General features: G+C 36.8%; 1 protein-coding gene across 10 annotated transcripts in view; it reads right to left on the bottom strand.

The window, feature by feature from the left end:
• The window catches only part of TBC1D5 (TBC1 domain family member 5), a 528,942-nt gene that overhangs the window by 93,271 nt on the left and 417,028 nt on the right, over nt 1-18,643 (bottom strand). For all 10 annotated transcript variants that reach the window (XM_081826016.1, XM_081825991.1, XM_081826055.1 and 7 more), the window contains one exon: nt 16,887-16,993. In XM_081826016.1, the coding sequence (XP_081682142.1) occupies nt 16,887-16,993 (107 nt within the window). The remainder of the gene's footprint in view (nt 1-16,886; nt 16,994-18,643) is intronic.

Raw genomic sequence — 18,643 nt, 5'->3', positions numbered from 1 at the left:
AAAATAAAAAAAGGAAAGAAATGTTAACTTCTTTTTCTAGACTGTACTATTTAATGACTAATGATTTCTAGAACCATCCCACTTTATCTGTATATAAGTTACATAGAAAGCAATAGACAATTTAAAAAAAAAATCAACAAGTCATAATATGCTGTATCATTAAATTATCTGGGAAGTTTTCTATGTGAATGAAAACTTTTAAAATTATGAGGTTTAAAAGTAACCTTATTCATTGTGGACACCAATTAAACACTAAATTTAAAGAAAAAAACCCACAGCTTAAATATGCCATAAATAGACTCAAGTCCATTTAGTCTTGCTTCTTTTTCTTGGAGAAAGTACACATAGCATCAGCTATCCTCTACTGGGTGCCAGATCATACTGGGCCCTTTACAAATACTATTTCATAGGGTGCCTGGGTGGCTCAGATGGTTAAGCGTCTGCCTTCAGCTCAGGTCATGATCCCAGGGTCCTGGGATCGAGTCCCACATCGGGCTCCCGGCTCAGCGGGGAGCCTGCTTCTCCCTCTGACCCTCTCCCCTCTCATGCTGTTTCTCTCTCGCTCGCTCTCTAAAAAAAAATAAATAAAATCTTAAAAAAAAAAACCAAAAAAAAAAAAAAACAAATACTATTTCATAGTCACTGGATTTTTGTAACAAATGCATCACCATTTTACAGGTAAAAAAACCAGGTTCAGAATGGTACTTAGGAGTCTCACCAAAGTCCTGGAGATACTAACCAAGGAACGAAATCCCTTTCTATCTTCAAACTTCTCCTGGCTACAAATACCGGTGGCTGCTCTCATTTATGTAAAGGTTCATGAAAGTTTGAAGAACACTGTTAATTAATTCTGTTTTCTTTTTGGGCTAAATAATCTCAGATCCAAGTATATGCTCTTGATCATTTTTTCCTAGCTTTATCTGTGTTTCTTCTAAATAATCAGTTTATATATTTTCAAATAATATTTCACAATGTGTCACATCTCAAAATTAAGAATGAAAACCTGGACTTACTACTTTAGTAAGGTTCTGGTTGACAAATGCCACATTGTCTATGTATTTGATAATAATTATCCCTTGGTTATCAACAGCACTATGTTACTAATTTATTTTCAACCGTGGGTTCCACATTCTCTCTCCTTCTCCCTTTCTAATTCTCAATCATCTACAATCTTGTTGCTTCTCTTTTGTATTTTTCACGGCATCGTTTCAGAATGAAAGGACACTTTTATTTCCCCTTCAATGTGCACCCTAAATACGTCAGCCATTATTCGTTTTTTAGTTGATCTCTTTACAAAATTTGTCACTAACCATTTCCATGTTCTTGGGATTATCTATTCTTAAACCATTGTAATTCTGTCTTCTCATGGTTTTCCCACATTCTGAATTTTCTCCATATGCTCCTTCCTCATGCCCCTACTGCTATGTCCTACGATTCCTGTCCCAGTTTCTTCTCATCTCCCCAACATATCATTCCTTGAGACGACCTCTAATACCTCAACTACAATTAATGTCCATATTCACGATTTCTAAATCTCTATCTCTGGTTCAAAGCTCTCCTTTGAACACTAGACACACATTCCCCCCAGTTGCCTTCTGGACACTTCTACCTGGATATCCCACAACCTACTCAAAATCAACTCATTATCCAACCTTCTTATACTTAGCTACTCTTGCAAACTTGCTCATCCAAACATTTTCCCACCAACTCAATCAACAGCTGGATACCTGGGAAATACAATGAATTGCTCACCACCCACAGCTAATTATTCACTAAGCCTTGTTGACACTCTCTTAAATGTTCCTTCAAGTTATCCTCTACATTTTCTGTTTTCAAGAAGCTCACAATTAAATCTTAGTTTAAAAAAAAAGAAAGGAAGGAGAGAAAACAGGAAAAAGAAACAGAATGCTCATACTATCTATCTATATCGCATTGTTTGCTTTCTTACACCAAAATGAATGGTTGCTAGAAAATGACAATAATTTTAATGAAAATATTCATACACACACATTAAATCATCCAGGACACCAAACTGTATTTCCTCTGCGATAATGAAATCTCTTCTCCCTTGTTCAATCAGAGGTCAGTTTCTTCTGAGTAAGTCCTAAATATATTCTGAAATTTAGGTTTTGTTCAGTGCTGTTTCCTACATAGTTGGTTAGTCTTAGAACTCAAATGAAAGAAAGTTCAAAAAGAGAGCTTAAATAAGATGTTATCAATTAAATAAATTAAGTAGTTGATCTCAAATTAATAGCTGACATTCTCATCAGCGGGTCGTCTTGTAAGTGGAATATAAACTAGATACATTCAATTATAACCTTTATGAGAAAATCTGGTGGGATTTCTTCAGATACTAGCTGGAAAGATGAGGCTAAAGGGTTTATCTCTTTCCTGGGTTTATGAAAACAACTCCAGCCATTCCTGTCATTTTTCTGCCTTCTTCAAATTTTCCCATTTGGCGCTATTCCCCAATGATAGCTCAAGCCAGGTAAGCACCATACAACATTTACTTTAAGTGAAGTAATTTGAAATACTCTCTATTTTTATTGCTATTGTTATAGAAAGAAAGAGGGAAGTGATGAATAAGGCACTTGTATTACAATAGGAACTTCAAGAAAAGGCCAGAATCAAATCACTAACAACCCCAACTTAAAACGTGATGATGGTCAGACCTATGGCTGACAATTTTGTGAAACATCTTATAGCTCTCAACTTCATCAATTCATATCTCTTCAACACGTTTTCAGTAAACACTACAGAGGATAAACTTGAAGGGGCTGTCAAGAAGCTAAGAATGACAGTGTGCAGAGAAAAACCTGAAGCCTAACTCCTGATTTATTGAAGCAACCATGCAGTAAAAAGATGTTAGTGTCAGTATCCCTGAAATGGTGGGTGAAGAGACAAGTATTTCCAATTTTCCTTTTCAGAAATCAAGTTTATTAATGATTACGAATAACTAATCTGAGGTGCACCCAACAACTATGGGAAGGTCAAATGGTAAAATTAACACAAAGTACCTCTGAACAGAGGTATGCAAAGCCTTCCTCAAAAGACCAGGTGGTTTTCAGGTTAACAAGGTCTGACTATATTCCTTACATGTTTAATATATATCAAAAGCAAAAAGATGTCAGTCAAAAAGGGCCTGCCAAGGAAGCAGAGAAAAGTAGTCAAAGAGGCACATATGGGCGGAGTCAGTGGGAGGGAGAGCCTGAGTTAGTGGTTAATGGGCCATGCGCTTCCTAGGACCACAGGAAGACTATCCTTACTGTGGAGTAGGTATGCTAGGCTCTCATAGCCTGGTTTCACTAAATATGCCTACCCATCTGCATCCATCTGACACCAGGCCCTCCAAGGAGCTCTGATTCTAACTGCATTTTCCATGTAGGTCTACAGTATGTCGGTCAAAATAGTTCAATAACTTGTTTTTTTTCCCCCCTCACTGTAAGTAATCTGATAATGATGTAGCATCCCTCTAAGTCTGCCAACAGGAAGTGAATGGGGTGGACATGGGGCATGAGGATGTCAGTCTTAAAGATGTTCTATCACTGTAGATAGAGAAAGGGACATACTGGCTCCACACATCAGCCTTTTGAGCTCAGTTTTGGGAGTATGTCTCTGAGAGATGGCCTGGTTTTTCGGAGAGTGCTAACAAAATCAGATTTCTCAGATTGTGAGATTTAAGATCACAAGCTTCCCACTATGATTTTAGCTTTTCCCTTAGAGGGGGCCCTTTCAAACAGCAGAAGAGGTAAAGCAACCAGAAGCATTCTCATTTTAGAAAGCCACTGGCGGATTACCTGCTTCCTCCTCTTCTTGGGCACGTGGCTCAATTACATTTTCCAAAGTCGTATGTGGTTAGAGATAGCCAAAGGTTGAGTTCCAGCCAGTGGAATGTGGTGAAAGTGATGCATGCCACCTGCAGGCCTTGCTTTAAAAACTCCCAAGGACTGTCATCCCAGCTATTTTTCTCACCTGTTGGGGATGTCAATGTACTGGGTGACCCTGGAAGGTCAAAGTTGAAAACAGCAGGGCTAGCAAAAGCCCAAAGAATTGTGTGACTATGGGACACTCCCACCCCTGATTTATAATGGATTGCCACTTGGGTAAAACTTAAACATCTACTGTAGGAAGCCACACAAACATAGGGGTTCATTTGTTACAGCAGCTGATCAACCTTAATACACTGTAACAACTAAACTGAATGATCATTGTAGTATGCACACATTTATTCTCAAGTAGAAAAGTTGTCCAAGATGACTTTCTTTTTCAGCTGCTTAATTCTTATTCATATTCTCATATATTTGCTTTCTCTCTCTCTCTCTCTCTCTCCCTTTCTTCTGCATTTCACACTGTCATTCTTAACCCTTTGAACTGGCTCTCTCGACTGGTTTACTTTTATTTTTTATTTTATTATTTTTTTGTCTTATCTTCCACCTAAGTAGTAGCCATTATAGTCGCATAGTTAAGGAAAGAACTCAAAGATCAGTTTCATTATAGAAAAGCAATTAATATTATTTTTATACTTTTTCCCCATCACTTTCACTGGGTACTGCACTTCAGGAACCTGGAGGCTAGACTTGGCAAACTAACAACAGACCAATTTTCAAATTCAGTATTCAGTGTGAATAAATGTGAAATCAGAAGTAAACAACCTGTCCTTGGAAGGATGATCAAGTTGAAATGCACTGTATTGTGTTTATTACACAAGACCAAACAACTCATCTTAATTTTCCTTGTGGCTACAGAGAAAGTGGGGGGGAAATGGTGAGTGTGGAGGTACTGAGAAAGTTCTGTCCCAGGAGTCTGCAGGGAGAGTGAGGCCAAGGAGAAGGATGTCAGATGGCTCCAGATTGGGAGTGGAGCCTGGGGACTGGTCTTAGCTATGCCACTGAATTCTGGATGATTTTGGGTATTTCACCTCACCCTCATCAAGGCCTCAACAGAAAATGAAGGTATAATTATATGATCGATCTCTAGAGTCTCAACTACCTCTAAAGAAATTGCAAAATGCATCATGTTCCTATAACTGAATGTCTTAAAGGCCCTACTTTGTAATTATTAGTACCATCTACAAAAAGTGCATAATGAGTACAAATGATGATAACACAACAAGAGGACTAGGATGGAATAGGTATACTTCTCAGTGAAAGTCAATGGTCTAGAAGATATTAAATTATCAGTTTAATTAGAGGAGTTCAGGGTAACTCTCTCACTCACACGGATAAAGGTAAGGCCTGTGTCTTACCAAGCTGTCTCTGCTAATGTGTGTGTCTATGGGGACTCCAGAATTGTGTGTGCACTGGGAAGCAGCCTTAAGATTCTCATCCTAGCTAAGCATTAGAATCAACTGGATCAGTTTTTAGGAGCTACTGGTCTAGAGCAGGGACTCCTCAACTTTCATTATTCCTATTCTAGTTAAAACGGGGTGTGTGTGTGTTTGTACCCTCAATATGTGCGTATTTATTTATTTCCAAGTCATACGCATGTACCATTTATACTAATCTATTATGTACATGAGAAAATATATGTATGTACAATAGAATTTTTAAATGAGATAGAGATGAAATAAATTATAAATTAATTTTCATAATAGTTTACTTATAATGGTAATTTTTGCTCTTCCTAAAAATATATGTTTAGCATATATTGATGTGACTGAACATGCTTCTTTACTTTTTGAAAATCTTAGTTAAATGCTTTGTGAGAGTCAGTTTTTGTCAATGACACTCCAGAAAAAGCTACCTTACAAAGAGTCACAGGTCTGAAGGGAGGAAGGATATTATTTACTTCCCTTGCTAAAGTATGGCATTCATTGTGCAATCTACCAATTACGCCAAGATTTTTGTTTTCGTTAAACTCATACAATTTCTATCTTCCTTCATATTAATCAGCTTGCATTGAGGATCTCCAGAGAAACAGAACCAGTAAGATATATATGGATATATAAGAAGAAATTTATTATGGGAAGTGGCTCATGTGATAGTACTGAGGCTGAGATACGCTAAAATCTGCCAACTGCAAGCTAGAGAACCAAGAAAACCAGCGGTGTAATTCGGTCCAAGTTCTAAGGTCTGAGAACTGGGGTGTGGAAAGAGGGAAGTGTAGGTGGACCAGTTGGGGGGAGGTCAGGGAAAGACTGGGGTGACATGCTGGTAAGTCCTGGAATCTCAAGGCCCAAGAACCAGGAGAATCAGATGTCCTAGGGTAGGAGAAGATGGACGTCCCAGCTCCAAAGTTTGCCCTTCCTCCACCTTTTAGTTCTGTTTGGGCTCTCAAGAGACTGGATGATAGCTGTCTACACTGGTGAGGGGAAATCTTCACTTAGTCTACTGATTCAAATGCTAACCTGTTCTGGAAATACCATCACAGACACACTCAGAAATAATGTTTTACCAGCTTTCTGGGTTTCCTTAGCCCAGTCAAGATGACATAAAATTAACCATTGTACAGCTCTTAAAATTTAACTGGAGGATATTATGTTTCTGTATTTTAAAAAACAGATTCAAACTTGACTTCACCGCTTCATTTGGGATACGAGTAACCAAGTTAGAAAATTCTGTTCCCGTAACTTTTTAGTGTACCTAGAAAGTTTTAAATAAATTATACACTTAAATTGTTTTTGGCAAGAACACTGCAAATGGATGAAATGTTTCCAAATATTCAAATTTAAAATGTTCTTTCCATAGCATGAATTTCTTTGAAAAAGCTCCTATTTTCTCTCATTATTAAAATGAGAATCTTAATTTGAAGAGACAAATTATTTATTTTTTTTAAATATTTGCACGGTAACATATTACTAACAGCTACTCATCACAACAGAGGTAAACAAATTTGAAGTATATATATTTTTTTTCAGGAAGAAATCTTTTAAGTATGTTAGCAAAAGATATCTAGTGAACCTGCAATAGATGTCCATGGTCCCTGACATCTCTTTGGTATTGTAAATATCCCATCATTTAAGATAACATAGCCCATAAATCCACTTAACTGGGCATATGGAAATGGCAATAGGCACAAGGTAGTGAAAGCAAAGAGAGAAGGAAGGAGGCCACTGTCAATGCCTTTGTGTAGAAAAGTCTTGTCTTCCTTTACAAGACCTCCTAGGTGACAGATACATGACTGGCTGACACATGCGCCTTGTGAAGACACCAATATGAATTTGTGCATTAAGAAGTAAAGCTCAGTTTTTCTTTTTTTTTTTAGAAAAGTGACTATGAATAGAAGTTCCATAGTTTCTTCCCATACTCCACTGGATGATCTCTGTGTAGTCACTGCATATGCACGTACTGCACTTTTGAAACCACTGGTTTAGAGCCAGGCTTCTGTTTTTAGATGTCTGGCTTTCAGTTTGTGTCATAACTTTCCTCTCAATCTAATGTCTGTTTCTTAAAGTGTTGTCCGCAGCTGAGCAGTTTCGGAACAGTTACAAATGCAGATTTCTGGGTCTTATTACAGAGCTATTTACACTAGAATGTCTGGGAATCTGTATTTATAACAAGATCCCGCGGTGCTTCTTTGTCACACCACAGTTTAAGATCCACTGCATTAGACTGCAATCCTTGTGCTGAGGGGACCGTGTCCCCCCTAATTCATTATATCCCCAGGACCCGGCACAGGAAGCAATAAACAGTTGCTGAACTGAAGTGCAATGAACAGCATAAATTCTCCTCTGGCAGAGAGCTTGAGGGTTTGGTTGGGAGTTATTAGTCAACATACGTTCATTCACTCACTCATCCACCCATTATTGTAGGTACTTGGGTAACAGAATATAAAACAGACCAAACACACTTCTGTCATGGCGTTGATACATCAGCAGGGGAGACAGAAAATAAAAAATAACATACAAATGATCTACTCTGATAGAAGGTGATCATTGCCATGGAAAGGAGAATAGAGCAGGCTAAGGGGATCAGGTGTGCTGGTGTAGGGGGCCGTGGGGGCAGGGCAACCGCACGGTGCTCCCACTGAGAAGACTTCACCTTAGCCAAGACTTAGAGGTGAGAGCATCAACCAAGTGGCTATTCCTTTCACTTGCCACAAATCCTGTTCATCCTTCTTTACATGATTCAGGACTTCTGAGACATTTTACATGCTACTGGTACATGGCAGGAGCTCAGTAAATGTTGGCTAAATGAACAAATATACATGTTGGAGAAAGAAACAATGTGGAGAGATGAAACGATAAAGTTCCTCCTGAAGCCAGGAAAATCAACCAAGGAAATAAAGAGCTACTCCAAATCATATGAAGCTACTTGGAAAATGTCATGAACAGCATCCGAGGACCTTGCTCACACATCAAATGCCAGAGCGAACCCCCCTACACAGAGCCGAACTGGCCGGGGCCTGGAGTGCTGGCAGTGCTAGGCTGGTCTGAGCGAACTGCCGCTTGCAAATATCCGCAGACCTACCTGACATTTCCCTGGGTAGTAATCACACAAATCATGAAATACACTTAAAAATCCTCTGTGATAAAATCTTTTGTGATTTTGTTTTGCTTTTGTTCTTAGAACAGATATAACTTCTTGCCTAAAGTATTTAAGTAAGACAAAGTTAATTGATTATGGTTATGCAGTTTACTACTTGAATGCATTGACTTTGATTCCTATAAAATGGTATATTTAATATTTTAAATTAGCAATACAATATTTACTGAGCTAAGATACTTAAGGGGCAAATAAAATATCTGTTGTGGCCACAACTACTTATATTAAAAAGAATTAGTTTTTTTTCCTATTTTGCCATTTTTAAGTTTATAATCTTTTTGTCATACTCTGGGATCTGTAACTTCCAATTTCTTGAAATTGTAACAGTAAGACAACGTAGAAACAACTCCAAGTAGTGCCTTTTCTTTTTAAATAAGCTACTTCATCTACAGTAAGGAGAATAAGTGATTGGCTAGATTCTCACAGCATCTAGAGCTGCAAATGACTTTTAGAGATTATAGGCTAATTAAAGCCTCACCAGTCACCTATCCCTTTTTAAAAAATAATTAATGAACCTGAATCTAAGGCAGCAAAAGGTTAAATGATTTCTCTGGGGGTAAAATGGCAAGTCAGCAGTGAAGCAGGGCCGACGCTTCATTCCTTGGCCTCAGGGACGTATCAAAAACATATCGCTGTAACGTGTTGTAATACCTTAATGCTTTTACATTTGGGGCCTCCTAGTGCCTTTCTAAACACACAGGCATAGGATTAATAGCTTTAAAAGCTTAAGTAATCTATTTAAAATAAATATTTTCCCCCTAAAAACCTAGATTTCCCTTACTTATAAGATATCAAATAAAAGGCAGGGGAATGGTTTGTAGATTTTATTTTATTTATTGTTAATCAGAACAGAATTAACCATGCATCCTAGTCTCTTCTTTAGTTATTTGAGGAAAAATAAATCACTGCTGCAATTGGTTGTTTCAGAGAAGAAACCCTTTCATCTAAAACATGCAGAGCAATCTTTGCCACAAAGTTTCACAGCTCTCTTTGGCCACCCAAAAGAAAAATCACTAAGCTTCCCAAGAGTGACTTCCAAGATTTAAACAAAGACATGCCTATTTTGAGCAAATATTATACTATGAGCAATTATTTATAGCCAATAAATCTAGTAAAAATCATTGGGATGAAATCTGCTTTACGCTGACTTTTCACTTAAATATACAACATTTGTTTATGCTGAATAATAACACACAAATTGGAATACCATATAAATTAATGCCAAATAAAATACTATCACATTAAGACACATTTGATAGACTTTTAAAAATGAGTGTGTGCTAATACATGAGGTACTGAGAGGGGACAATGTCATTCTCTAGGTCCCTGAGGGGGTCACTGAGTGAGTCTGGATGGAGAACTGCAAGGCCCAGCTTGGCCACTTGCTTCAGCAATTCTCAGGGGCTTTGCTTATGCTGTTTTCTTAAGACAGAGTAACATCTCCCAAGAAAATTCTTCAAAGCCCAGTCGGAATGCCTCTCCCAAGTGGAAGTCTTTCTGACTCTCAAAGTCCAAATTAGCTGTTCTTCCTGCAATACTCTCACTCAAGTTACATTCCATAACGATTAGTTCTTTACATCTTAAGGGACTATGTCCTAGTCCCATGGATTAATTCTCATGCTCTGCCCACAGTAGGTAATTAAAAAGTGTATCTGTTGAATTGTATCTTGCTAAAATAGGTCCAGAAGGGTTTACTGGGGTTATGTGGTCTAGCCTCTTCATTCTACAGTTCAAGGGAAGGAGTGAGTTGCCCAATACACACAGAAGGCTGTGATATGAGTGGAACCTGAATTCTGTGCTTCCCTCGTGTGGCTGCCACTGGGTTAGTGCTGTTGGAGCTCTAATCCCTGACCTAGCAAAGCACCTAGCAAAGCACTCATTTTGGTAGGTGAGAAAGACTGGTCTAGTTCCCTTGTCACTACACAGTGAAGCAGAAAATTGTTATAATGAAAGCAACACTGACTGGTAGTGTATGGAAGGAAGCCAAGACAGTATTTTAAAAGATAGACATAATATATGTTCAGGGGCCTGACCAATCTTCCTAACTCATACAATGGCCTACTGGTCAGATCCATGTGACAGCCTAGATGTCTGAATAAGTGAATGTGCTCTACCAAGTGAGGAACTCATTTAAGAAGAGTTCTTAGAACTTTTGGCTGAGAGTAAGAGTAGTTTGTAATGAGAGCATGTCTCGACTCATCAGAAGAATCACCACAAAACCAGCTTTCCCTGGTTCGTCCATTGTCTCAGGCAGGTTCCCCCAAGCTCCTGGCTCTAGTCATACTGTAGGTCTTCTTTCAGTTCCATCAACAGTCTTGGCACTTTTTTACTTTGGAATGTTTGCTGTTTCCCTGTCTGGAGACTTTTCTCCCTGTTCTCTGTCTGGCTGACGCCTTCTCCTCCATTAGTTCTCACCTAACATGGTATCTCCTCCAGAGAGAGGGCCTTTTGACCAACCTACATAATTAGGTCTTCACTCAGCCCAGATTCTTCCTCTTCTTATTATTTTTATGATACCCTATTTGTATCCTTTATAACACATGAGAAATTGAGTACTTTCTTGTTTACTTGTATATTACGATAAAGGCCACATCTTTTTATATATATATGTATCACCAGGATCTAAACAATGCCTGTTGAATTCTAGATAGTATACAATAAAGACTGGTTTGTTGAATAAATAAATTAATTAAAAATATTTTTATAAAACAAATTCAAAATTACTTGAAGTCCCCAGTAAACCCTTAACAAGTTTTGAGAAACACAATTCTACTTTATAAAATGCCTACAGTAAGAACAAATTTCAAATACTGGTTTAGTAAAGATTTTCAGATTACTTCTTTGCAGATTTTTGATAGTCACCATTTACTTCAGAAGTAAAACTTAAGGGTTTTTCAATGTTGCTCTATGTCAAAAAAGTCTATACCTGATTAATCACTAATACCTAAATATTAACAATAATAAACATCCAGTTGGCTGTAATCTAATGATAAAAAAAGAATGACATGTAGTTACATAGCTCAGATACAAAGAAAAATATTTGAGGGGGGGACATTAACAGAGGAAAAAAAAAAAAAGATTCTCAAAGAATGGCAGGTTTCAGAGAAATGCTCCAGCTTTTTAGGGAATAAAAAAAGGATGAAGAAAACAGAAGTAGCATTCTTTCTACAAGAGAAAATCCGATTAAAAACTAATACTGGAAAATCTGAACAGAACCTCTGATGTGTGGAACATCATGAAAAGTAAATAAATGGATGCTGTGCATCCTCCTCAAAGAGTTAATATATGTGGTTTTAAGTTCTTTACTACTCAGAGGGGAAAAAATTACAGTACCATTACTGTGATACACATTTTCCAGCACTGTCACTTGACTGGTAGTAGGCTTGGATCCATTCACCATTTTTCAATTTGATACATTTTACCAAAGCCATTTGATATTTTTAAAAAGTAACACCTACAGTGGGGTTTTTTGGAATTAGAAGAGTAAAAATCTATTACCTGCATAAAATCTGAAAACTGAATATTTAGACTTTTTATAACTTAAAAAGGCAAAATTTAATATAACTCCAAATAAAAGCCAAAACAGAATTGGCCAAGCATAAGAACATTGTACACTATATTTTTTATAGTGTGTTTCTGTGTACAAGAATGACTATGAAATTAAATTGTCTTATTTCTAGCAATTTTCTTCCATAAACAATAGCAGTCACTGCTAAAAGGGTTGCTTGCAAACTTACTAGAAATATTTTTTGGAGAATATTCTAGTCTTCAAAACAAACAGTGGCTGTCAAATTCTTACTACATAATCTAAAATGTTAATCCATGTACTGTATTTCATTTGTAATAAGTCTTTGTGATAAGGTTAACACTTCAACACACAACACAAATAAGAGAACACCGAAAAATGAAAATTACTTTGCTTATGTTTCCGTATTAGAATTTTATTTGCTAAAGGGTAAAAACAGATTTGCAAAATTCACAGTTAACTTAAAACAATAGTTTTAAACCTTTTATTCCTAGCCCTTACTGCCTTCAGGAAGGAGAGAACATCTGGTTATTTAAGGAACACAATATGTTCACATTTTCTATGACTTTTGTTTCTAATTGGGTTTTTAAATTTTTTTTTTTTTGAATTTGAACAACTAGTTAGAACAATGTTTTTTAATCACTTCATATTTTTCCGACTGTCCTCCTTCTATCCCTCCACTTCATTTAGTGAATTGTTTTTGGAAATCTGCTCAGTGGTTCTAATATGATAAAGACAAGAAAATGAGAATTAGGAACATGGTCTGAGGAACTAAGTATAGAAACCGTATTTATGGTGAACAGAGTATAGGATGCTACAAACAGATATCTGACATTTGGTCTCTTTATATAGCATACATTTAAGAAAATTTCAAATAGTTCTAGGTCCACTTCACTTATATACATGGCAGTTTTATTTATTACAGATGCAAATTAAATGTCTATTACAAATTGAATAATTTTTATGACAGATACTAGTAAATAGGATTCTACTATTTTTTTTTTTTTAAAGATTTTATTTATTTATTTGACAGAGAGAGATATAGCGAGAGCAGGAACACAAGCAGGGGGAGTGGAAGAGGGAGAAGCAGGCTTCCTGCCGAGCAGGGAGCCTGATGTGGGACTCGATCCCAGGACCCTGGGATCATGACCTGAGCCGAAGGCAGACGCTTAACGACTGAGCCACCCAGGCGCCCCCCAGGATTCTACTATTTTTAAAACTATAGTTCCTGTGTGGAAAGGTAGTTGGAAGACTTGGGTTCAATTGCTGGCTCTACCACTGACAAGCTGTATTAAATAAGGCTCTAACCTTGATCCTTAGTTTGTTCATCTACAGAAGCAGAAGCTGGATTAGATCTCTAGGTTCCTTGCAGTTCTGAAATTCTGAAAGTCACAGCGAGGTATATTAACTAGATTCTTCGTTATGTCTTTTTTGTTCCATAATACTTCAAGGTGGTAACAGGTTTTCAAACAATTCTGACACACAGTAAATTAAGGAACTAGATGCCCTTTAAGTTCAAGTTATAGAGTTCATTAACCATCCTGATAAAAATGGCAGCTGACAAATATACAATTGGCAATGGCTTCCATGGAATGTAGGTATGGGTTCCAGAAATACGTGAGGTGAGTGAGATCCACCTAGATTAGAGTCAGTGTGGTGTACTGGAAGAGGCTTAGCAACTGCGTCAGAATTCAATTCTACCATTATTTTCTTAATACCAACTACTGCAGAACACAAAGCTAAATGCTAATAAATGAGCAGGATCATACAGAATAATTGATGCAATAAATAAGCAAATAGCTAAAATACAAAGTTCTTATGGGGACTCAAAGGGGGAAAACATGTCCTATCTAAGCCTGGGAATGGCTTCCTGAAGGAAGTAGAAGGTATGCTGGGAATCTTAGGAGGGGATGGATACATATAAGGGTCATGGAGCCATTCTAGCTAGCTTGGAACCTTACAAGTTTTTGGCCTAGGGAATGCCACATAACCTTAATCTGTCTACATTGAAAAAGAATGAAGAAAGATACCCTGCTTTGCCTACCTCATAGCTTGTAAGGACCAAATTAAGCACATCTAAGTGCTTAGAAACTATGAAGGAGGACTATCCTATTATTACATTTTACAGCCCCATTATTTCAGTCTGTTCAAATGAGAAATCTTTTCGCAGTAAAGCCTACATCTGATATAAAACAATTAAAGCCCAGTGTCTCATGCTCTAGTTGCAGAGTCTATTCTCAACTGAGCAATCTCCACTGGGATTTATGGAAAGCGGTAGGACAAAGTGCTTTTCTGAAGCTGGCAATGAACTTGGAGGGCTCAGAGTTCCTTGTTTATTTTTATTTTATTGAGTCTGTCAGCAGCACTCAACACTACTGTCACAAGGTACTGGGCTATGTGAAAATGTACTTTCATGCCTCAAATCTCATCCTTCTACTAGTTCGCTTCACAGAGACTCGTGTGTTTATATACTTACTCTGATCTACTTGAATTGGGAATGATTCAAGTATTTTAAGTGTTTCATTGTTAATAATAAATAGAAAAAAATTAAGCACTCTGATGTTTGGATTTTTGGAGAATACGGGCGGGGTACTAGCATCATCTTCCTTGCCCTTTTTTTCTTCCTCCTTAGTATAAATGGCCTCCTATATGAATTTATAATGACACTACTACACTGAAAACTCTGTCCATGTGTGGATTTCTATGTCATATATAAACTTGCTCTGTGTGTGTATGTGTGTGTGTGTGTGTTCCATTTGTACCTTTGTAGCACTGGACTGGATCTTATTAGATCATTGTAAGTCAGCTTTTTGTGGACAAAGGAGCTCTGGTTGGGCGGGTCATTAGAGACAATTTAATTCAACCCCAAAAGAGAAGACCAAGATTCAGCAAGCATGAGTTTCCCCAAATCACAAGGATGGTTATTAGCAGAGTCAAGATTTGACCCAGTGTCCTGATTTCTAATTCAGTCTCCTTGTTCTTTAACTAAACCTATCACCTTGCTGGGTTAGCTATGTGAAAGCCCCTTAAACTATACAGCTTTCTTTATTTTTCCTATATATCCTATAGATATCATCATTCTATAAACTTGTTCTCAACAACCTTTTAAACGTGATTCTCTCCTCATCATCAATTTCTTCTGTCTCAGAAATATCACCTTAAGGTCCTGTATTTTGGACCATTATCTTGATCATGTTTTTACTTAGTTAGATCCTAAATGTAAAAGTGGGGAATACTGTTTTTTTAGAGATACTTATGCTATTTTTTTTCTCTTAATCCTTAGAGAATATATTTTTTAATGCTTATAGAATTGGCTTCATTATACTTAATATTATGTACACTACCTTATTGAGATAAAAAGTACTCTATTAAATTAGATTTTACTAATAACACTGATTGATTTGTTATATAGAATCCTACATCTAGAAGAGTGGATGATTCATAGCAGGATCAACCATATTTAGCCAGGGAGAAATTACCAAGATCGATAGGTTTAGATAACATATTCACTTCTCCCTTCAGTAAACCAAATAAATCATATAGGTAGAGAATTCAAATAGTTATTTTAACAGTTTTTTCCACACTCTGTATGATTCTAAGAATTCCTAATGCTGAGCTGATAGAGCTTACCTTAAGTTCACAGACCAAAACTCATATACCTCATTGACGAGTAACTGCATTCTTTTTTCCTTTTATAGATATTGTGGTTATTTTTATAAAACAAAATACATAAAAATATGGGATTTTTTATCTTATAATCAGACTCCTAAGCCTTATCAGGAAAAAAAATATGCTATCTTAGGTATCAGAGAAATGATGGATTATATTTCTGATACTTAATGAAATATTATGTAGGAGAAATGATATAAAATTGTGTATTTTTGTACAAAATGGGTATAGGCACAAGGAAATAAAATCTTTTAAATCAAAGAATAAATAGAGGTCATACTCAAATGTTGAAGTCAACAGCCGAGAGAAAAGCAGAAATCCTTTAGAATTAAAATTTACATTAAACTTGGAGTCCCAAGTCGATCAGACAGAGCTTGGCAATGGATCCACAGACAGACTGACTCAAAGACAGTTCGACAACTGCCAACATGACTGTTGGGAATTCTGCCAAGGAGCCAAAGGCTGGGATTACCACCCAATGCCTGGCATTCTCATACTTGTGTTTGAAGCTCTCTCTCTTATACTTCATCCAATATTTTTGTTTGGCTCAAAAGCATCAAGGATTCACAGATTTTTTTAGATCATTAAATGTTCTTATTTTCAAGAAATATAACATTAGTTGTAAAAGAGCACACTTTTTCTCTGAAGTGTAAAGAAAATTTTGGTGGCTTGCTTTAAGTTCAAATAGAGAAATCAGCATTAAAGTCTGTTTAAATCTTTATTTTATTAGGTTACTCTTCACCCACAAAATAAAAAATACATATTCCTCACATGAAATGATTTAGTATTTCATTGTGTCATAAACTTTTACAGAACCAGTCCTTTTTATAGCTCTAATGTCTTGGTCCTCAAATGGCCCCTGAGGCTCTCCCTGGATAAGTTGGTCCCTTGGAGGGGTAATGTGGTTATAAGGAGAAGCAACTGCCGAACTACTCCCTTGAGTTATGAGGAAAGTAGAGGGCAGAACAACCTTCTGAGGGACAAGAGATGTGTGTTCCAGGTTCTCATGGCAATGTCCACTTAATTTACCTGCTAAGCTGCTAGCCAGTGAGGTATGTGAGTTTTGCCTACGTCTCTAGGCAAATTCTATCATTAGGCAATTCACCTGTCATTACACAAATTCTCCATTAGGAATTCTTGGGAGTCATGCTGAGAAACCAATTCTTCACCCAACTTAAAATTGTGCATATTCTCTTTGGAAAGCTTACCTTTGGATCTCGAAGGAACAGAGCCTTGAGAATCAGTGAGTGTACGTCCCCAATTAGTGGGTAATGCATCAGAAGGCCAAGACAGGTCTGGTAGTTACTAGAGATCACTAAATATTAAGAGGAAAAAAAAAAAGAATTCAGAAGCAATACTGTTTAAGATGTTTGCATTACTTGAGAGTAAAAAAATAACAACTTAGATTCAAAGAAAGCAAACCAATAACTCAATTAATTTGATAAAAGGAAATAGGGAGAAGGGATCTCTACCAAATGGCCTTTGAAGCAGCACACTGTACTGTTAACTGCAATCTAATATCTAGCACTTATCCTCAGGGGGTGTTGGAAGAAGAGCCTCAGATATAGAGATGTGTACGTTTGCAATATAAATAAACTCTTAGAAGCATGCATATTTATTGCCATTTATATGTCTGTGTTTAAATGTCTCTAGTTTTGCTGCTTAGAAATTAGTAACAAAAATCTTATGAATGGGAAAGAACCAGTTTAAAATTCTCATAAAATAATATCTACCCTAATTATTATGCTTCATAAGTTACATGTTACATTTATTCTTTTATATATAAATATTACATAATTCAAAGTTTAAAAAATATAATTTCTTCCAATTATTTTTCTAAAGGTAATGAGAAATTTAGGGAGAGTATCTATGCAGCATTTCTTGGAGGAAAAATGTCAAAATCTTCACAGACAAGCCTAACTGTGTTCCTTAGACTGTCATTTAATTTTTTTCCCAAATCAACCTAATTATGGGCGCAATTATTAAACACATCTTTTCAGGCAGGTCTATGTAAACTACTTCATTTCTTGGCAATCCATCTGCCACTGCTGTCACAGTCGGGCCCATTAACGACGCCTGTTTTGTAAGCCACACTGACTGCCTCCACAGCATTGATTGTGAAGAAACTTTACAGTTATAACTTCCTGTTGTTGCAACCAAATCCTCTTCATTAATCAGAACAAGCAGTTGAAAAATATTCCATAGGAAAACAATTGTGATTCTATAGAAACAACACAAATCACAAAATAAACAACTGTTTGTGATCAGAAATGCCCTTGCTTCTTAGATTTTTTTTTTTTCCTTTCTTTTGTTGGAAGCACCATTTTTTGCAACAGCTTCCCACCCCCTCCCCCTTCCCAGGAACATTATGGGGAAAGGAGACAGGACTGGGCAAAATGAATAATTATAATCTATGTAAGGAACCACTTTATCATCTTCATTTCCGTTGCTGATCTGACAGCTTGTAATTTCATACATCTGCTTTCATTTGTAAAGCACTTACTTATCCTACCTTTTCTGTATCTGTTCAGACCCTTTTCTTCTTATTCCTTCGTTTTGTCATATTCACATTCAGTTACCTGTTGTCCTTTTTGCTCTAGAATTCAAAAAGCTAGTATACTGAGAATGGTATAATGTTTCCATGTAGGGCTTTCTTTGAGAGCTAACAAATAAATAAAACTTAGATAATCAATTCATTTTCTAACTCATACTTTCCCAAATACTATAATGCTTATATACTAGTAACTGACCCAGGAAGAATTCTTGTATATTTTTTAAGAGAAGCAAACGCTTCTGGGGTCGGGATTCCAAGATGTGGGTTTGAATCCTGGGACACCATTTGAACCTTTTCTAAGGTTGCCGTATGATCAAAGGACATAATCTGTTCGGCCGATCGACAGCAGCTGCTCAAAACCTGTTGCGGGTAACCTCTCTGAGCTTCAGTTCAGTCATGTGGAAAACAACT

The sequence above is a fragment of the Leptonychotes weddellii genome, chromosome 1 (genome assembly GCF_054177405.1).
Source record: "Leptonychotes weddellii isolate Sample4059 chromosome 1, ASM5417740v2, whole genome shotgun sequence".
In the NCBI taxonomy this organism is placed as follows: domain Eukaryota; kingdom Metazoa; phylum Chordata; class Mammalia; order Carnivora; family Phocidae; genus Leptonychotes; species Leptonychotes weddellii.
The sequence above is the reverse complement of the archived record's forward strand: the minus strand, read 5'-3'. Positions and strand labels throughout refer to the sequence as shown.